We start from the raw sequence: 22650 nt of genomic DNA, 5'->3' as shown, positions 1-22650 counted from the left end.
TCAACTGGCATTTCTACTAGCTACAATAGACAAAATAAGGTAGTAGAGCTGAGGGCAAAGTTAAACCTGCCATTATCTGTGTGCCAGTTTACAGTTCTGCCCTGCTTGTTGCATAGAAAGGCACAGCAGTCACATTTGCTGCTCACGTACATCTGAGGAGAGAACTGGGCAGAGCAGTGAAAACTTGCATTTTTAGTAGATGTTTTAAAAGCTTGAAAAGGTTTTCTTTTCTACTCAAGTTGGGCTTTCCTTTCTGACAGGCAAAATAAAACATAACACTTTCTCTATGATTTTGTAGTTATGCTTAGGTAAAGTCAGAGACCTGTTTCAGATTATAATTTACATGTGCATAAGAGGAATGCTTGAGCTGATAGGCAAAAAAGACAAAAAAAGATTATTTAAAACAGGTCTCAATTAATAGTTTATATCATCTTCAATTTTAGACTCGATACACATTTATAATCTGGGCTCCCATGGCTTAGCAAGTTGTTTCTTACCAGCTGATGCGTGCAAACTGACCACATCCACGCTTAACTTTCCATCTGAGAAGTAAAATTAATGATTTGAAGTCACCATAGCTCTGAGTTCTGCTGCTGCTGTGAAACATCCAGATCGAAACTGCCTTCATGGTTTAAATTAACCCTCTTTTACTTTGCAATTAGGACTGGAGGTGAGGGTGTATATGATCATTTCCCGTCATTCAAAAAACAAGCACTCGGTTATTAAGCTATGAAAAATTGATCATTTGCAATTGCTGAGCCATAACTTTACAAATCTCTTCTGAATTTGACCACTGGAATTTAAAGTGCAATGCTCAATTTCATACCACTTCAGAAGCCAAATTACCATGTAATCTGTGAACACCGCTTGAAAATATCCTGAAAATAGCACCTGGAATAGGGCATCACAGAGAAGGTAACCAGGCAGCTTTTGCAGACCTGGCTTCTGACTCAGATTTCATCTGCGCAGTCTGAACGTGATTAAAACTTGAGTTTAAAAAAAAAAAAAAAAAAAGTAAATTGAAATTTCCTGCACACAGGTAACCCTGCCTCTGGCTGAGTCCAGGCACGTGTCAAGGTTTCTCTGTAGCATGTTCCAGCCTATTGCCTTCTGAAATACTTCTCTTGTCTTTCTTCTGTGTTGGAGAAAGTCAACCAGTCAAAACTCCTTCCTTACTGTTCTGTTCATTAATCACTATCTTGCTTTGAGGTCCATGCTGGAAGGGAGACATTTCTCATCTCATCACCAAGCCAGAGAAGGAAAATGCCTATAGAAAGAGCTGGTGCTTTCCTCCTCTCTCCCAACATCTCACACATACACAAAGCTGCTTGCTAACCGTGCTCAGCCTCTCTGTCAGCAGCAGGGACGCATGGGTTTTTCTCCAGCGTGCAGCTGCATGGCAGGTTAGCCTCAGCAGAGATGCTGCCCGGAGGTATGGCCATCTCCAGCCACCCAGCTCCATCTCTGTGCCACCCCTCTCCATGGCTCTGCTGCACAGCTATGGCTGGCCAGGGCACGTGCATGCTATGAACCAGACCTCTGAAACAGTCCTGGATAAAAATAACCTTTAATGCTATTCCCATTCCTTTCCTCAGCCTCACAAAAATACTGCTGGATGTACAGTAAAGGAAGGAAATATCACAGAAAAAAAAAAATTAAAAGAAATTTGCAAACCATTGTGTTACAGCACCTCATTTAGAGCAGCCACTTTTTATCTGTAGGGCAAGTAATTGCAGTACTATTGCAGCAGTAACATCATGCATCAGAGAGGGTGACAACATTTTTAGGGGTATTTATTGTAAGCATACTAAATTCAAGACTGTACCCTGCAAATTGATTTTCAAGGGTGACAGAAGTCAGCTGGCTAGACCTGTTATTGCTAATAGCTAGAAAAGACCCACTTAATCACTTTGCATTTGTATTTGTAGAAGATAAAGAAACATTTCTTTCACTAATAGTTTCATGCTTGTTTCATCTCATTTTACCCAGACTGCAAGATCTGTTTAATTTCATTTGATCAGTTTTCTAAGGATCTTAGAACTACCATATTTTTATAATCTTGTTATATCCATGAGATAAAAAACAATTATTTGCCCCACCATTTCCCAAATGGGAAACCAAGACAGAAAGAAATCAAGTGACTTGTTCAAGGTCACGCTGGGATTCTGTAGCAAAATTGGAGAATTAGAAACCTGAACTCGATTCTGAAAATAGCCATAAAGGGAATTTCCTCACCAAATCAACAGGGATTCTACAAATCTGGACATCTACCACTATGTCTTTTAATAACATACATAATTGTGGATAAGCCAGCTCTGAATGGACAGATCCTGTTATTTCTCTCAGCTGAAAAAAAAAGTAAATTCTCCCTAATAAATAAAGCTAGCCTACCCCCACTACTAGATGGGGGGAGACTGACGTTTAGCAAAAGCACTTGAACGTATATCAATTGCTGGTTCTGAAAATGTCAAATAGCAGGTCTGCATCACAGGAGTATCTCTATGAAGAGGAAAAAAATGGTAATATTCATATTTTAAATATTTTTTTTCTCTTAAACCTTAGCAGAGCCATAACACGAGTTAAAGGGAAATATCCATCTCAAAGTTCTGTACATTCAGGACATGCATTGCTCACAACATTTTACTGTTAAGTGGTGAATTGTAGTACTGTGGTACATCTGGATTTTTCTGTTAGCTTTTATATGAACACAAAATAAATTAGTCAACCCCCCTGTCCCCCCAATGATGGGGAAAACAACAGTTGCCAATGCAATTTTGTTTGCAACTGTAAGCATTTAACAGCCTCAGGAACTCTGTTTTGCTCCTGTCCAGGCTGGGCAGGAACGAAGCAGGAGCACACAAACAACGCAACAGAAACCGGGAGAGTGAAGCTACCAACTTAAAAGGAGGAGGCTGAGGTTGTGCCATGGATGGGACATGAATGAGGAAAGTAGTATATAGTATAATAGCAAGTAGTATATAGTAACAGTAGTATATAGTAATAGCAAGTATATATATGTAGTGAACAGCTGCCTTGTTCACTACATTCTGTCCATATGAAGCAAATGTCCTGCAGTGGAAAACAAGAGGTGTTTTCCAGAGACAGTTTCAAAAGGGTGTGAGAGTAGAGCAACCATTTATACACACAGAAATATCAACAGTTGGTTCATTACATTAAAACCTGAAAGCTGACCAGACAAGGTGTTTGACCTAGACCTCTAAACCTGAAGAGTGGAACTCAAGAGATCTTCTGAACGTTTTTGGCAAGTTGGACATTAATAGATGCTTTAGACTTATGTAGTGTCAATGGGAGGAGCAGGTATGTCAAACTAAGTCACTGGCTGCGTCCAAGCTGCGGTTTCCATCCCTCTTCCAAGTTGTGTTGAAGTACATTGGCAGAACAACATCCACCAGGGATGTATGGAATGCTGACCACAGCAGTATTTGTCCTCTGCAAAGAGGATACGAGCAGAACAGTTGAATCTGCATAAACATCACATTAATAACAGACTGGGTAAAGACTGCATTTTAATATCGAACTCCAGTTGAAGTACCTACTTGGGTAAAAGTCCACAGAAGATTCTTTGGTTGCTAGTATTGACGAATATTTCAGTACCCACTCCTAGGGAAGGCTGCGTGTACAATGCAATGCCACGGGTCTCAGGCCAGGACCTCATACTTCTTTTCCTGGCTTAGGAGTTAGAGGATCAGTGTTGTAGTCAACACCCAAAGTCATACCATTGAGTTGTGCTTGGGTAAAGGCTTGGGAAACCAGCCATCACTAGCACATATGCACCCCTACAAACAGAGGGAACATTTTGGAGGTCAGAGCAGAGACACTGACTGCTCTTCTGAAGAACAGAGGGAACCACATCTGCCTCTGCTGGTTTCTCTCACACTACAAATCTACCTTAATGATTATTTACACTTCCCTCTTCCAACCTTCCTCTCTCCTCTTATGTAAACATACTATAAATACAGACTTGGCATAAAGCCCATCAATCTACTGCTCAGCTTCCCCTGATCCTAAATGTCTTTCTCTGGACAAGCTGTGATTTAGCTCCAAGTTCCTGTAAGCCTGAGCAACTTCTTCCAACCTCCATCAGCACTAATGTGACATATGCCCTTGTGCTACCGATGAGAGACCCGTACCTTCAGAAACCAAATCCAGCATGACTCACATGGACTTCTTTATGGGTGTCCTTCTTCTGTGGCTCTCATGAGCCCTTTATGGGTTCTTCAGGGTTTTGGAGGGAACACTGACAAAAGTCACCCTACACTGTACATGCCATAGGACTTTGCCCTGAACAAGACCAAGACCTCTGGCCAGTGTCAGATAATCCGTCACTATAAGCTACTTGTATCCAAGCCAGATATTTATTGCTATTGATCTGCCTGGTCCCAGCGAAAGACTTTTGTTCTCCCAACCTGGGACTTTGACCTCAATTAAGTTATGAATTTCAATCCGATAGACTGCTCCACTTACCCTGCTGCTCTCCCTGACTGGATTAATTAGAATTAGCTAGGCTGGGAGTCACCCCGAGCGCCTCATGGATCATGTTATTTTAATAATAAATAAAGAGACAGCAGCAGCATACAAGGAATGATTTTGAAAGATTGTTCATCCAAGAGCATCATTCAGAACCTGCCAATACTAATTTCTCTGAGTTTGATTACCTCATTTACTTCTTTTTATTTCTATTCATTAATTGAGTTTTATCCCCCATTACTTCAGTTCCCCAAATGTGCCCTTCCTATAAAGGAACCAGACACATGCTTTGCTGTTACAAAGTTTTATTACCGCAGCTCATCAAAAGTATAGTTAGCAGGAATGGAATAGTCATTAAGCATTTAATAATCTAATAGTGCTGAGAAAAAATATATATAATAGGGGAGGTGGAAAGGAAAGGAGAGGGACAAGGCAACCCTGTCTATTGCCATAAAGCACGTACCGAGGGCTCTTTATACAGATAGTTAATTGGCTGGTGGACAAAACTGAGCGTCTTCAAGAAAGTAACATCTAACACTGGAGAAAATGCATATATCCATTAGGATATTTTCTGACCTCACAATAATGCCTTTGGAATGAGCCTAAAACGAGTTGAATACCAAAGAAATTTGACTGGCAAGGGGAAGTTTCTAACTAGTGAGTCAGGGCCTGATAGCTACATTATCCTTATTACTTCTCTTTCCCTATAAAAGCAATTACATACTTGAAGATGTCGGGTTGCTCAGGACTGTACTGAAATGAATTGTCTCGGCCACCCATGTCACAGACATACTAGGGAGTTATTGACCCATAAATGAACACTTATTTGTCACGCTCATTTTAATGTTTAATTGTCTGGAACCAGAGAAACGGATTTAGATGATGGAAGTTTACGAGTTCTTCAAATGCTGGTACCCAGCTTGCAGATAGCCAGCTCCTAACCCGAGAACAAATGCGGCAGACAACTGCAATGCACCTTCCACCTTCATGTAAGTTCAGGCCTTCATTTTACAAGGAACCCTTCTCAGGACAGGGTGATTCATTCCAGCCAAGCTGAGCCTTGCCATAAGAGGATGGAAGACCCATTTCAACACCGGATGTCTAAGTTGGGACAGTCAATTGGTCTGTTAGATAAACTAGAAGGTTACTCCAGGACAGGATTTATTTGTTTTGTTGCAAAAGGGAGCAATTGATCAGCCTCTCTGTGAGAGGCAGAGGGAGGACGGCACTTTTGTTTCCCTATGCAGGCAAGCACCGCTGAGACCTCTGCTACCCCTCACCAGAGGGGATTCCTGGTTCACATGGATTTCCAAAAGCCTTTTCATACATCCTCTCACCAAAGGTTATTAAATGATAGTGTCATAGAGCAAGAGGGAAGATCTTTGCACTGCTTGATAACTGATTACAAAAGTAGAGTGAACAGGAATAAATGCCCAGTTCACACAATTGCTGGTGATCACTGGAGTCTCTGAGGGATCTGTGCAATGGCTTGGGTTGTTCAACCCACACAAATGAACAAGGGAAGCAGGCTGAGAGTGAAGCATCCAAGTCTGTTAAACCAAAAGCTGACTGTAAAATGATACAAAAGGATCTCAGAGGGACAGGGTGAAAAACCTGCAGATGGAATTCAGCACTAATAAAGACCAAGTAATGCACAATTGTGGAAAAACAATCTTTAGTCTAAATCCACAGCGATGGGCTCTGAACTAGCTATTACCTCTGCAGAAACAGATCATGAGTTACTATAGACAGCTCTATTATAACACCAGATCAGTATTCAATGGTAGTTAATAAAAGGCAAACAACAAGGAGGCATTTGGAAAAAAAAAAAAAAAAAAAAGAGGAAATAAGAAAACATCATTATATTGCTTCATTAAACCTCATATTGCACTTACAGCTTGGGCACTGAGGAAGTGCTACTCCCTTAATCTGAAAAGGAAATAAGGATGAACTAGAAATGATTCAAAGAATGACAAGGAGCAAAGTTACTGAGCAGCTTCCAAATGGGGTAGGATTAAATAGATTAAACCCCTCAGTCTGAAAAAGAAGCGATCAAGCGGAATCAAGGTGGCCCAATAAAGTCAAAAGCAGGACAGAGAAGGTAACTGGGGGAACAACTACTGTTTCTCATTACACAAGAACGATGGGCTCTCACATGAAATGATCATGGCAAGTGCAAAGCAAATGCACAGTTAAACTACAGAACTCCCACTGGCATAAAAGGTTGGGAATCCAAAGAGGGATGAGAGAAATTTATCAAAGAAAAATCCAGGAGCATAAAGATAACACCAATGGCTCAGGAAGCCTCCAAGCCACAGACTCTGGGAAAATATATGAAATTATCACTGTACGCTTACTGTACTCTGTCCCCCAAGCATTCACTCTTTCCTGCCACTGGAGACATGATACTGAGCTAGAAAGACTCCTGCACTGGCAGCTATTCTCATGGATGCAGCAGTAAGATGTACAAGTTGAGAGACAGGAACCTCCTAAATTAGCTTTGCCATCTTGAGTGCCATTTTGCCACTTACAATCCATGGAGCCAAGAAACAGATATGATCATAAAAAATCTTATCTAAAATGTAAACAAAATACGCATAAAAAGTTATTCCCCTGATATCTAAAGTGTTAGAACAATCTTATTTAGGAAAACTAACAAAAGTACTTTGCACCAAAGACTGCAAATTCAAGATGCCCCAATGATGCACTCAGAACTGTTTTTTTGTTGTTTTTTTGTTGTGTGTGGGTTTGTTTAGTTTTGCTTTTTAGAGCAAACTGGAAGAGACAACTGCCGACAACAGATGAATACAAAATTCCATTTGGAAAGTAAAACCAGACTTTCCCATATTGAAAAGTCCTCAGGGAGAAGGTGAGTGGCAGAATTTAACTCCTTCAAAACAGGGCAAGCTTTTTCAAGTGGCTGAATGCAAAAAAAGATGTTCTAGGAATGATCTCTCCTGAGAAAAGAGTAGCTGATTACTTGGCAAAGGTGGTTGCTCTGGCAGGGAGAGGTGACACCAAGGCTATAGGAAATAAACCAAGGCTAGAGACCATTCCTATGGTGATTAGAGACCATTCCTATGGTGATGCGTTCACCTGAAAAACCAGCTCCGCTGCGCTGCCAGTAGTATCCTGTTTGCGCAGTTAACCAAACACCTTAATGAGGGGCTAAAGCATTTCCAACAATGACTTCACAAATTACAGGTGTTTTAACACATGCTTATTTCAAAGACAACCCTGAGACCAAGAGACAAAGGGGCATGGGACCATCCCATGTCCTCACAGGGAGGCATTCAAGGTAAGGCTGTTTCCTGCATTTGCAGAGACATATAAAGACAGTAGGGAGTAAGATACCTGTTTCTCCTCTGCATCAGAACACATGACAGCACCATGGTGTCAGCTGCACCTACCTCAAAGCTAAAGGCTGCTGGCCTCTTGTCTACTGTGAGCATTGCCAGAGATGGCAGCCATTACACCACAAAACAGCTGTGCTGGTCAGGCATGGAAACAGGCACAAGGCCCCCTGATTCAGGGGGTGGTCACACTCCCTGAGCTAAAACTACATGCCTGCTGCCAGATGGCATTCCTCCTGCAACAGCACCGGCCACGGAAAGTGCCGCAACGCAGCCCTCAATACCAGGTGATGCCCACAAGCCATGCAATCTCACAGCAATCCACTAAAATGTGCTGCTGTCCTCGTCCCCAGATTTAAACCCTGCATTTTGATTACCCTGAAAGCAGCTTTAGATTTTGAGGGTAAAGCAACAGAGACCACTGCTATTTTTTTCAGGACCAGCTCTTGGATTTCACTTTTCAAACACTTTTGCACATAGTGGTTGAATGGACTGTGTGGACCCTGAAATCACTGCTGGAACAACACAGAAGCCCGCAGTTGCTTTCTCAGCTGGTGAGCCTGCTTTGCAGGCAATGCTGCACACACACTGCCTGAGCAAGGGTGCCAACTGCTTTGCTGCACCAGCAATGAAGCAATGATTCATATGTCTACAGGGAGCAGAAGAAACAAAGACTGTACATGTCAAGCTGGAAGATGGGAATAAACAATGCAAAAAAGCCCAGCCTGCACAAGCAGAAGGAAACATCTCATCGTCTGTACAACCTACAGTTTGTGTTGATGAGGCTTGAAGTGTCTTCAGAAGCCGAAGAGCAAACCAGGGATAAATCTCTGCATCTCCCAGCATATATTTAGAGCTGCAAATATTTTGCAAATTTTTCTGCTGAAAGGGACTTTTCTCCCAGTAGGTAAAATCAGCATCTGCTGAGTGGTGACCATTTAACATTCAACCTGCTGCCAATCTACATTCCACAGAGAGACCCGCAGGAGAGACATGGAGCTGTGCCACTTCTAATAACTGTGTGACTGGCACCATGTCAATGCTTTAATGTAGAAAGCTACCCTCTGTCACTAAGCAGATCTCTCCTTTCTTTTGGCTAATGGCTTTCACACCCATTGCAACAATGTCAAGACTGAAGGGGTATGAGCCTGCAGAGCCTTCTGAGATCTGCTTGGCAAAGCTGACTACAGAAATATTGAGACAGGGACTGGGGGGGGGGGGGGCATAAGGAAAGAAGGAAACCGTTGTGGTTAATAATTCTGGTCTCATTACTTAGCTTTTCACCTTTGTTTCATCCGTTTGCCACTGTACCTTCCTACTGCAGCAATGGTCAATTCAGCAGTACCTGCGACATCCTTCGCTTGCTGTGAGCGTAACTATGCCAAACCCTCTGCAGCAATCATCAGATCCAGAACAGGGTCCCTCCTGGCTTTATGAGCCAGGCTTTTAGTATATTTAGGGGGAAATTTATACTAGGAGCATTAACTGCAAGGGCACAAGGCTCAGACATTTTCCCTTCTAATCTCGGCCAGGTTTAGAGAATGGTCATAACAGCAGAGTACTTTGGCAGCTGGCACCCTACCTACAAGTGTGTTTGCACCGATCAGCTTGCAGCAAAGGTGGTGGGCTGCATGGACACACACACATATTCACTGGGGAGGGGGAAAGCTGTGTAGATACAGGCTGTGGCCTTTAGTCCTCAGCCAGAACAGTCAAGATGCCCACACTGATTTCCTCAATATCTCCCTATTGATACAGAAAGATCAGCATGAACTATATTCTGTGCAGGAAACAGGGAACGGATGCATGTTTGCTGAGACCAGCTTCATTTTTAAATGTCTATGCAATGCCTCCAACACGAGGCCCATGCAGAGACTGAAGCAGTTCATGTTATTGCTGTGAAATCCAAATGAACAAGACTGAAAAAAAAACCAACCAGGCAGTGACAGGCAGGCAAGCAGGCCTGATACAATCCTTTTAGAGTCAGGCAGGAAAACAGAAAAACCATACAAATAAAACAAAACCAACAGACCACCAATCTTAGCAATCTTCGACATACCCATAATTTCTACTTCATTTTTAGCTAATGGTGGAAATTAGTCTTTGGATAGTTGATAAAAATCAACCTGTCTCTGCTGGGTTAGTACCATGATCTGTGGCCCAGCAACTACTTCTAGTACAATTGATTTTCCTTTTTGGCAACCAATAGGCCAGTCAATAATAATGTTGTTTGAGAAGGATTGAGTCATGAGGGAGATGAACCCTCCCTGCCATTTATTATGTTTGTATTGTCTCCATTTGAAAAGATTTTTTCTTTTTTTTTCCAATGAGGACGTGAGCGAAGGTATTGCAAGGGGACGGCTACTCAACGTCCCAGACTCCAAAAGCCCTCTGACTCACGAGTGTGTTAGCATGCAAATAGAGAGGAGGGAAGCGGCTGTCTGCTAGAGGTGCATGGCAGGGGACTGGGGAAAAAGACAAGCTGGGGAGGCAACCACACTCCTCCTGCTACTCTAGATGTCTTTGGCAGGGGTGGTGGAAATCCAGCTAACTCAAAGTCACATGCTAACAAGCATGACTTCATGACTTCAGATGGCTGTGAAGCCTTGCGTGAATTGGTACAAGACACAGATACAACATTGGCACCAAAGAGCAAGCAACTCTCTCTCCAGACAGCACAGACACTAGATGCTTTTCACTGAAATTACTGGTGTATATGAATGAATAAAATAAAATCCACATATACTAGCAACAGATTTCCTAACCTGATGATTTTCAGCTCTGGTTCTCAAGTTTTCTTCTCAAACCCCTGAAGGTCCATGGGTGACCATTGAGAACTTGCTGACAAGTGGTATAAAGTCTCAGTATAGTGATCTGCACCTTTACTAAGAAAGTGAAAGGTCAGCAAACAAAAACTGAAGATCAATTATAGCTTTTTTCATCCTGGTCGTAATTATAGTGCAATTTTAGGATACACAAATGATTACTGTAACATTGATAAGCTGATTAATAGAACTGCACAATGATGTAGTTTAAAAGTAATAAAATAATATTTAGATACAATTTTAACTCAGCTGCTCTACGACATACATATGTACACAGCCCTTAATTATCCTCTGTGTCAAGTTATACAGTTCCACTTTCAACTAACAATATTTATTTTAAGACTTGTTCACATGGCCAGATAGGCTTGAAAAGCTTTTTCAGAGTAAGCTGATCTGTGGCAACCACTCCAGGATAGTTCCTCACACATTCCCAAGGGCACGCCCTGGACACACAGATTATTATTTTGCTGTAAAGACTACCCACAAATGGAACAAAGTACAGCCACAGCAAGTCCAGGAGGAGTCTATGATCTACTGTTTTGATGTTACAAATGAGAAATTGTATTTGTCCTTCTCTCTCCCATAGGACAATTACTATACCATGATGCCCTTGATCTTTCTTAAAACAGCACTAGTAATTTGTATACCTGCAATGCTCCCTGCGTAGGATGAGCAACCACGTGGGGCCTTTGCACCAGAGCACAGAATCCTCCTCTTCAAGCCACCTTACCTGCCTTGCTCTTGCAGGAGGAGGTGACCAGACTTAGACCCTGCCCCAAGAGCACTCTTCCACCTAATAGCACTGAAGCAGTACACCATGCCTAACCTTCCCCCTAAATGCACGAAAGGAGCGCCTCTGAAAGCTGGTTGAGCTGCACCTCACATCCAGGAGTGGAGCTGAGTTCTGCTGTCTTCTCCACACTGGCACTGCACCACCAGATACAACTGAGGACAAATGAAGTCTCCGACCAGGCCAGCTCGCTGCTCCCGGCACAGGGAACACTGAGGATGCCATGGCACAGCTGCAGGGGAGCACAAAGCTGGGGTGCAATTCTGCATGGCTTCCATTCAGTACCTCCCCTGGCCCCAGAAAAATTCCTTTCCAAGGCCAGAGAAGACATTGAAGGAAAAATTATCCCCATAGGGGAAAAAGGTTTTCCTTTGTTGCTCATCCTCTGCAAGGAAAACTTATTCATGTCTTCATATATTTTTAAAGCTAGAAATGGATATTATAATCATGTTGCCAAGCTCCTTCATAACTGTTATGTTACGAATATACTCCCCTTCCTTTCACTTCATCAATTAAAAGCCTACATTTTAGGCAAACAGTTCCAGTGGAAGGAGGCTGTTTTCAGACTAAGCCCCAAGCTCTGGGTATTTCCAGCAGACCTCCAAAATACCATACCACCACCCACTTTGAAATGGCCTCTGGCTCTGAAGATTTAGGTAATTCAATTACACAAATGCCCCTTTCCAACAAAGTAGAGAAGCCTGTTGCCTTTCTGTATCCCCTTGCCCATGGCAATCACTTACCACCTCTTTTCAAATGTGCTATTAGAGCTAATTACGAACAATCAGAGAACTCAATGGCTGCAGCTTTTCAGTGACATTAGTGAACCACCCTTTTGAAACTGCAGTACCACTGTTTAAAACAAAAAGCACAGGCACTGGACCACTGCAGTCCAGTAGTGTGTGGTTATTCCCAGAACTAAAGCGGTTTCAAGCATGCTACAGGAATGAGCGGAGCCAGGCGACCTCTCCTCCTGCTCCCAAGATGTCTGTTTATCAACAAAGAGAAATAAGTTGACTCTTGCAGAGCCTCTTGATCCAGAGACTGCAAGTACTTTGACAATAGATAGTACAAAGATAACTAAAATAAGGCAGCAAAAGCTCAGTAAGGCACATCTACAGGCACAGTGAACTGGTATGACTTGCTTCAGGTCACCTAGCAGAGCACCACCCTCACCGTCTGCTTAGGGCAGCTAAATCCTTTATCACACTCCAAGAGAGCCAAGATGGAAGAGCATTTATTAAAAAGGTAATGGAAGAGAGCATAAATCTGTCGTGCTGTTTGACTAACTTTTTAGAAGCACACTAAAACACAGGCAATTTAAAAAAAAATTGGTCTGTAACATTTCTCTCCTTCACTACCTGCTCATAACCCTCATAATCCCTAATTTATTCTTTATCTCTTATGCTGCCTGCATGTAGGTACTGCTGCAAAATTGAACAAGACAGAAAAACACCTGAAGACCTGAGCAGTGGGTGGAAATCGCAGAGGCTGCTTGCACATCAGGCTCTGGCAGAGGTGCTGCATACAGCCTGCGAAGGGAACCTCTACCGAAAGCACATCGCTCTGAAATAACAGTGCCACTGATTCAAGTCACCAGAGATTCCCTTACACTTAACCCACCATTCTTTATAGCCTACACATTAACTGATAGTGCATTTGGTAATGTATAATAGCAGGTGCTATGGTGTTTATGGCCTATTAGGAAGCCAGAGTTTTTCCGTCTCCTTTTTTCTTCTGGTTGCTCTTAAAATTCCTTCTGCTCTTGCTTTGGATGTGAATTCTTACAGGGTAAAGGTCAAAATAAAAAAAAAGAGAAATAAACATTAGGTCACAAAGTCTTGAAATGTTATTGCAATTTATATATGGCTGAGAATAAAAATGTGTCTGCCTTCTCTGGGAACACACCTACGTGCTAACAGAGACCTTTATAAAAAATTCTCCTTTATTACCTTGGTGGGGGGGGAAAAAAAAAAATCAAAGATTGATTTTCTTTTTATGTCTATTATTAACCTTTTGTTACTGGCCAAAAATAATCTGGTTAGAAAATGTGCAATACATCAAAAAGAAAAAAAGAGAAGAAGAATTTAACAGAAAATTAATGTTCAGGGAAAAAATAAGATGACTCTCCCTTCAGCCTTTTCTTCTAAGAGTCAGATTTTACCTCCAAAGAAATGAGAAAAGCGTCAAAGAGAAGTGACTTTTCAGACTGCTGCGGTGGTACAGCATCCCAGACAGAACCATCTCCCAGGCTGCCAGGGCAAAGGGGACTGGCAGGTGTCTGATCCGACTCCTCCCTGATTTCAAGGCAAAGCTGTTCCCATATGTATCCGACACGTCACTCACCAGCTCTGACTGAAAGGCGATGGTCTGGTCTGACAGAGGGACGTGCAAAGCCCCCCATTTGTACTGGCCTATAAAAGCCATTACAACTGAAACCCCCAAGGTCTAAGCATGAAGATATGTGTCTCACCAGCTACTGCAGAGCCATGCTTCCTAATACCTATCCCACCAGCAATTCTGCCCAGGCGAGGGCAAGAAAGGCTTTTTTACAACTATTTCATGTGTGTGTAAATACCAACACAGCTATTTGTAGCCTGTGAACACTACAGGTCTGCTAAGAAGCCTGCAGATTGCAACTGTGCTTAAGGTCCACCTCTTACAAATTCCTGAAGCATTTATCACAAGGCTGCTTAAAATCTCACTGGTAAGAGCTAGCAAATTTGTCAGCAGAGGTGTATCTATGTCCAAACGGGGCAGGAGAACAAAGCCAGTAAGTGTCACGCTAGTAAAGAGCAGTCAATCATAATTTGACAGAAATATGTTGGACAATTATTTCCGAACACGATCGCATTTACACAGGTCAGCCCTTAATTACAACAAGCCGACAAAACTAGGAGCATTGACTCATGACCACAGGCAGACTCAAGCTGGCTGGAAGGAACCACTTGCAAAGTAGTTGCGGAACCAGCACAGTTCACAGCCTGGTCTCTTAAGGTACCCTAAAACTGCTGCTAATTAAGCTCAGACACGTGAGCTGCAAAAACTGTAGTGGCTAAAAAGCTGCTTTATGTTCAGTTAAGTCAAATTGTGCTCGAAATGGTGACCCCCAAGGGGGTGAGGTGAGGATGTGGCAGTGGAAATGGTGTAAGCCATTCGACTTTGCCCTCAGTCAGCACTGAGATCCTACTGTAGCTGTCACATGCCCACCACACCATGACCTGAAGCATAACCTACCCCTGCGGGGTGCTCTGCCGAAAACAGGCATTTATTGGATGCTTTTCTGCTAGGCAAAGTGGGATTCTCTTTCCATTAGTCCACAAAGTTCTGCTGAGAGTGTAGTGTTACAAAAAATACACTGGAGAATGCACTTTATGTAGGAAGCTACCAAACACCTCGTATGCAGGAAATGCCACTTGCCATCAGTACCATGAGTCACATTGGAAGCCACAACCAGGTGATCAAAAAACTTCACTGTAGGGAGAAGTTTCAGCAGGAAATGAAAAAGGCCCCTTATCACTACGTATTGCACGCAACCAAATTCTGCTATTTTTCCCAGGTTACCTTTTTTAGATGTTCTTCTCTATGATAAGTGCTCTGAGAGAACTTGCTATGGACTTATGGAAGAATTCAGTTTCATGCGAAACATTTGGTCAGGAGGCTACGTAACACATCAATCAAATTCAACTTTTTATTCCTTTCTTACCTGGCTGTTAACGTCAGCAGCGTGCTGTAACAGTACTGAAACCAGCTCCTTGTGTCCTCTGTCACACGCCCAGTGGAGCAGAGCCCGGCCCTGCAACATCCACGAGAAAATTAACAAAGCCAGCAAAAAAAAAAAAAAGCACACAGAATCACAGTCTTGCTATGAAGTACTGAGTACCAATAATAAAATTAACACAGACTTCTCAAAAAAACTACACTAATATGAGTACGTAACATACTACTGCTCCTGATTTGGACTTACAGAATAATGCTCGAAATGTTAGAAGTGACACATAGTTCAATTTTTCATTAACTTAGCATCAAACCCACAAGCCAGTAAAAATTTAGAGGGGAAAAGCAGCAAAGCATGAAAAGCAGGAGCCATGACACGATTTGTTTTCCTATATAGATTTGGGATTTTGACACCTCTGACTTTTCTGGGAGCAATGACTTACACAGTAAGGGTAAGATTTTCAATGCTGCCTAAGTCACTTGGATGCCAAGTCCCCAAAAGCTCATTCCTCTGGCAGGACCGAAACACTCAACCCATGGGCCCTGCCACTGCTGCACCAGAAGATTAAAGCTGGGCGTCTGGGCAGGCATCACCCACGACTGTCTGCCTCTCAGCTCTGCAACACAGGCTGCTGCTTCCATGCCTTCAAGCCTCTCCCAAACCTCCGCAGTTTTCTTCGCATCCCCTTTCTACAAGTCTCTGCACACCTGAAGCCTCTCTGCATGTCTCTGCCACCACAGGAGAGGATGCAATGGAAGTTCAGATCTTCCTGCCCGTCAAGGAAATGGGAAGTAGCTTAGGACCCCTCTGAGGGCTGACATGCACATCTGAAAATCCAGCTGGCCTCAGAAAGCTGGCTATGGAAGAAGTGAAGTGAAGTGAAGTGAAGCGAAGTGAAGCGAAGTGAAGCGAAGCGAAGCCAAGCTTTTGGGGTTGGGTTCATGGGTGCTGCTCTGATTCTGGGCTACAACAGCCAAGCCTGTGAAAGGGAATGCTTGTTTTTGCAACAGGACATCGCAGCAGAGCTGTGATACACTTTCATACACTTTAACAGCCCTGCGCTGAGACTGGAGTGCTTACTGTCTTATAATGCAAAAATGCATTCAAACACATTTTGACAAGCAGCTCTAAGACATTTTCTATGAACTATAGAAGATTTTATATATCGGCAACTCCAAAGAGAAAGGTAGCTCAAGTAGTTTGAGATGGAAGGTTTTCTTCTTTGTTTACTATGTACACCTAGTAAATTAGACTTACTGTTAGTATCAGTCTCTCCTGATTTAAGACAGCATGTGGCACACTGGCAGGGGATTCCTTGGAAATCCCTCTGCAGATAACCAAGAAATCATCCCCCAAGCTGTGACACCGTCAGACTGACCTGTGTTTTACAGTATGCTATGCAAAACAGTCACAGACCTTCACAGATGAAATCAGTTAAATTAGCCCATGCCTGGTTATAAATCTCTCGACAGAGCAACGGGGAACAAGGTGAGCAACTAATTTATCTGCTAATAGGAACTGTGAGCCAAATTTCCTGACCACGGTGCCAAAACAGCAGGAGGGGCAGAAGATACCTGCAACCAAAGCTCACGCTGCTTCTGCTGGATATTCTTGGGCAGGGCAGCAGAGGTAGAACACGATTTTGAGTAAGGAAATGTGATCTCAGACACAAGGCATTACACTTTTTAACACACTTTTTGACCCAGCAAGTAATTAATTTTTGTAACACATAATTTTAATGTTACACTAATTAACCTTGCATTAGAATGAATTTTCTGACAATGAATTTCTATGGAAGCACTGACAACATCCATGGGCCATTTAATGATTGATGTTCTTGCACTCAACAGCACTATCAAAGTCTAAAAGGGAGAAAGAGTACAATTTAAAACAATTGGTAAACATGGAAAGATCTTTAATTCATGTTTAGCCCTTAACTCATCTTTGGACTGGTAATTACTTAAGACTTAGGATTTCAGTTGGACAAATACCAACTTTTTTTGTGCCATAGATGTTTATTTCAGAAGAAGGAAGCACTATCTGCAATACGCACAATAGCAATAAATACTTCACCAGATTATTTCAGTTTCTTTATAGATGCGTAGAAGAATAATATTGTAATTACACAAGTGTAATTATTGTGCAATTACACGACAAAATAAAGGCACTTCTTTATATGAAAATTCATGTTACAGATTAGTGGCTATAATACGTTGGTTTACATTTGTCTCTGGACAAGCAGAATCTCATTTTATTGGTGCTGAACTTGGCTGAGATCAATAAAGGAAAACCAACAGTTCAGGAAAGACAGTGCTGCGAATTCTGTCAGCTCAGGGGTACTGCAGCACTATGCAACTGGTCCCTTCCCATGACACTGGAAGGCTGGTTCTGCTGCAAATGTTGCCTTTTGAACAAGACAAGAAACTGAAGCCTGATCATCTATAGTCATTAAAAATCTCCTTGTGCTATTTGCAGGAATATGGATTTCAAGTCTTGGGCCAATTCCACTTTGGGTAATTACACTCTGCTTACCTATATATTTTCTCTGCAATTCTAAATGGATACAATATTTTCCAATTAGTGCCTTAAATGGCTCTGCATTGTAATTGTGCACTGTTAAAAAGCTGACACGTTCCACCCAATAAATGTCTGCATCCTTACAGCATGCTACACCGTAAACACAGGGTGTAAGGGACTTTGGAGACCTTCTGTACAAGAGCACACCATTTGATGTGGAAGTAAAAATACCTGCAGAAGAATCTCAACCTACCTACTGTATAACAAAAAGCATTACTAAGAAACTTGTATTTAAAACACGATAATATTCACTACCATTTGCATAGTATCGGGCAAATTAAAACACACAGGAGTTCTAGCTAAGGTACTTAGGCAGCTATACAGCCACAAAGTCTACTTGTTTCCCATGTCTTCCTTAAAACAAACCTTAGAGATAAGACAAACTTCAACTGAACGTACAATCCAACTCTTTGTATAGCATGGATATCACCTATGCTCGTTGAAAAATTCTTTAGTCTGCACAGCTGCTGCTTTATATGAGCATGTAACATGTGTTTGTGTGTTTAAATAACATGGCAGAAATGTTAAGAGCTACAGATTGAGCTTTCCCAAAACACTTCCCATATGACTATTTCATTAAGCAGTGAGAAAGTCAAAGCAACACGAGTAATTGTGGATAGGAAAGCACTGCATTAGTGAGGTCTTGACTAAATGCAATCAAACATCAAGGTACCCCTCCATGCAATTCAAACACACAACAGTTGTTGCAGGAGTTACTTGAGAGGATGCATTTTCCCCTGCCTTTGAAGCATTTAATAAAAAAAAGCATAAAAATAGCCCCAGTGCACTAACCCTGCCTCTTAAATCTTCTGTGCTTTGCTTGGATAACCACTGCCAGCTTGGCCAGCTTCTGCAGCAGTTTCTCAAGCCAACAGCACATCAATTTTACTCAGCTCCAAGTCACAGGGTGTTCACAAACAAAGCACAGGACAGGGATTTGTCTCAGATACACCGAGTCTCAGCAGACAAATGGACAGGAATGATTTTCACATCAATTAGCCAGCGCAGAGAAAGAGGAGAACAAAGCCAAACTGAATGGATGTGCTACAATATTTAGCTATACTTCTAGGCACGATGTTTGCAGCTGTAATGGCTGTATAGCAATAAGAGCCACTCTAACTTGTGGCAAGTGTTTTATTACCAGTAATTAAGAAGAGATATATATAGAATGGCTGCATCCCCCCATGATAGCAAAAACAGTGAATGGAAGGGCCATTGTTGCAATTATACAGGTAAACTTCAGATTTGATTTGGAAGTGAATCACTTTCAGAGCTCTGAAACATTTGGGGAAGTTTTTCTAATGGGAGTAAGCCTGTAAATCCAGAAGTACGTGATCCTTCTTCAAAAATATTTTTTTCTCCTGTCCTTTCCTTGGCAAGCTGGCACCAATTTGGCACTTGCTGTCTCAAAAGCATGAGGACTGGGGACTAAGTGAGCATCATTTCAGATGCCTTTCATTAAAGTTTTGGCAAAGGTTTAAATCTGCACACAGGTTACATGTTTGTTTATTGGGACTTCTCCAACAATTAAAAAAAAATTCTCTATCTACAACCTCCACAGCCCTTGGCACAAATTACAAAAGCAACTCATCCATGCCTTTGAGCAGTTTCTGGTTTGTTAAAAGTTGAAGAAATACTGTTCTCAAAAAGGCAGCAAGCAATCCGCACCTACCAGGATGTGCCTGTGGCGACTTCACAGCCACAGTCCATTTCTTATTTCATTAGTCCTGCTGACATATGTAAGAGAAACAGGTTGTTTTAGTCTGTGCTGCTACTTCTAAGTGAAAGCAAGCTATTCTGTTGAACTCTTGGCAATTTAGATACGGTAAATGGAAGCTTGTACATGATTACTGTCATTAGATTCTTTGTTTAATTCTAAATTGAAGTTTATTATATCCAAACTGTTAGCATGTATGCTGGCTTGAATGCTGTACATGAAGATCTTTATTTCTTGTAGGGAGAAGACCACTTATGCTTTGAAAGTTGCCAGGTGCATCTATCTAAACCCCACAGACTTCTATTGCCCTTTCTGAAATCCTTTTGCTTCGAGTAAGTCGGCTTGTCCCCATTTTACATTTGTATTCTTGATTTCTTTTCTCCTTTCGCTAACTTATTTCAGGTTTGCACAAAATGAGGGGATACAATTAGATACAGTACTAATGCATCACATAGAAATAAAATCTAAACACCTTAAAACCTCAGTCAAGTCTTTATTGTACAAGGAAAGGCTGAGCCTAGCATCTTTGAAGTTTAGCACAAGACTATTTGGTGCTTCAATAGATTTTGTTTCATAACAAGTTAACTCTTTGTATGTATCCCTGCTGCCATTTTAAATTTATATGCATTTAAATCAAAGGAGTGACAGCGTGAGTTATGTTCAGAGGACTGGGAGATGCATCTTTTGGATATGGCAGGATGTATTTATACAGTAACACTAAAATAGTTAATAAAAATGACAAGATTATGCTTGCATACACTTCAATCTACCAAAGGCTCGGTCGGGGTTATCTCTAGTCTAAAATGGGTTCTAAAACTTCAATCAACCTGCATGACACTAGAAAATAAGCTACCCTCCAGATTATGAAGAGCACATTTGGATACCAAACAACATTGGTAATGGTTTCAGCTCCGTAACATAACATGAAATAAGTATTTCTTTCAGATTTCTTTTTGGTATGCTAATTTTTTTTTTTTTTTTGACCAGTTAAGAGTCAAGCCTAAGGAAGCCAGCACTTGCCAAAAAAATAATTCTTGCTTCCCTGTTTGAGCATTTGCTGGGGTAAGCCAAAAAATCACTGAGGCTGTGAGAATTTCATTTATGGGGGAATTTTGCACCAGTGGGAATCTTCCCATGAGCCCTTCATAGGTAGGCAGGGTTTTCAGCTCCTATCTGTGCTGAAGCAATTCCATACTCTGCAATAGTCATGTGCTAATACCCATTAGTTCAGAAACAGGTCTTCTCTTACATCAGAGACCCATGGATAATTCCCAAAGAGGATGTTACCTGGCAGTTTTCAGATCTAGCTCTAAACATTTATGTTGTTAGAGCACAAAAATATTTAGCCATCTTTCACCAAATATTTTTATTTTTTTAAAAAACAGAGTTTCTTTGGCTGAAAACAAGCACATTTGTTGCTTGAACACAAAGGAAGGTATGAGCTTCTGATCCTGCTAACTATGAAAAAGCATCTTGCCAGTGGAAATGAAGCAATGCTAACACGATATTATTATACACTTATTGCAAGTGTATGATCTCAAAAATGAGCTTTTATTAATGAAAGGACTCCAGCCGTATTCTGTGGGACTGCCTTGGACATTTACTTCTGTAACCTGTGATCGGCAGAAGGAGGGATGGAGCTCAGTAATGGCGCTGTTGCAGCGACTGTGTGGCACATGACAGTTTCAGTTCATTGAATTTATGATGTGAAATTCCAACCCTGATTGTGAACACCTTCCCTCCTCTCCTCTGAAAATTAATTCACATGAATTCCTGATTAATAATAAAAGGCCCTGCCATCAGCAGTCAGAGCCCCAGCCGGGGCTGTCATGGCTCAGAGGGCAGAAATCTGCTTAGAGCTACAGGAGAACCCAACTGAATTTGTGGCGTCTCAGTCTATGAATGTGTAAGCACTTCATCTGTTCACCAAAACACAATGTGCTGGAAAGCAGTGGGCAAAAGTAGCTGTACATACGATGGACCACAAGCAGGGCTAGGTGGCAGTATGCAAGCATCGAAACAGAGGCAATAAAGCTGGTACCGCTACATTTCCTGAAGGATGAACAGGAAACTGTCCACGCCAGGTGTTTACTTTTACCAAGAAAAGGATCAAGCCAATTCACAATTTTAGACACTTCACTTTTTCTTGAGGTTTCTGGCAATGCCTGTATTATCTCCCTATGGGGAAATGGTGTTTTGAGTCTGCAAGACTGGACGATGTCACTGTTTTTGTGAAGCTGGAAAGCCAGGGTCACTCATTTGCCTAAACATGGGAATGATGAAAAGCTGATGGCATGGCAGAAATCCTACTTCACCCATGAACAGAGTTCATCAGTCAAAAAAGCCATTTCCCTCACTTCCTACTTCTGTTTGACCACATTTAGTGTACAAGGTAGGGAAAGGGGGATATTCAAGAGATCTTATTCTGCAAGTGGCTGCTGGTGTTGCTGAAAATAACATAAAGTAAGTTTCTGATATGCTACAGCATCACATTTAGTACATCCACACTACTAGAAATCCAGTCGAAAGCTATTTTCAAATAGATTATCCCTGTCTCAATAACCAAGTGTTTGTCCAACTGTTGTAGTACCTTGTTATAACAATCCTAACCAGGGAATTTTGAAAAGGAGTGGCACTGAATTAATACACCAAACAGTTAAAAGATTGATGGTCTTTATCTTTTCCTCCATACCTCCTCATCTGTGACATTGACATCCACTTTTTTTGATCGAATGGCTTTGGTTACATAGTCAATGTTGTTTTCTCTGCAGTAATCAAAAATGTTCTTGTCCTCTTCCCTATTCAGGAAACAAAAGCAAAAGAAGTACCGTGTTACTGTACAACACAAAGGCCACATGCACATCATATGCTCCAACTTTGCTACAGACATTTCAATAGTATCACTGGACTGAAACAGATGCCTAGTATTCCACATGCAGAATAATATGTTTTTTTCCCAAGGTAAGAGACAGAAGATCCTGCTTCCTAGAAAACAAAGGTTGTTTTTAACAATATTATGCCAGGGCAAAAGTCAGCTTACTCCTGTGAACTGGCACAGGAAGTCTATACAGCTAGCCAGCAAAAACCACATTAAAGTCCCGGTATAAATCTGCAATCCCACAGAAGATAAAAGGCTAAAGCTGCTCTTCTCCCTGCTATACAAACTTATAACAGCCACTCCA

The 22650-nt window shown here is 41.7% G+C and overlaps 1 protein-coding gene across 4 annotated transcripts in view; it reads right to left on the bottom strand.

Annotated features, from left to right (window-relative positions):
* The window catches only part of ACBD6 (acyl-CoA binding domain containing 6), an 88731-nt gene that overhangs the window by 28631 nt on the left and 37450 nt on the right, over positions 1-22650 (bottom strand). For 2 of the 4 annotated variants that reach the window (XM_072867772.1, XM_072867770.1), the window contains exons 5-7: positions 22162-22266; positions 15882-15948; positions 15163-15252 (exon numbers count right to left, since the gene is read on the bottom strand). In XM_072867772.1, coding sequence (XP_072723873.1) covers positions 15163-15252; positions 15882-15948; positions 22162-22266 — 262 coding nt within the window. Of the gene's footprint in view, positions 1-15162; positions 15253-15881; positions 15949-22160; positions 22267-22650 lie in introns of all 4 variants that reach the window. The other 2 variants (XM_072867773.1, XM_072867771.1) reach the window with 1 other exon arrangement.

Source organism: Ciconia boyciana, chromosome 7 (assembly GCF_034638445.1).
Source record: "Ciconia boyciana chromosome 7, ASM3463844v1, whole genome shotgun sequence".
Taxonomy (NCBI): Eukaryota; Metazoa; Chordata; class Aves; order Ciconiiformes; family Ciconiidae; genus Ciconia; species Ciconia boyciana.
The sequence above is the reverse complement of the archived record's forward strand: the minus strand, read 5'-3'. Positions and strand labels throughout refer to the sequence as shown.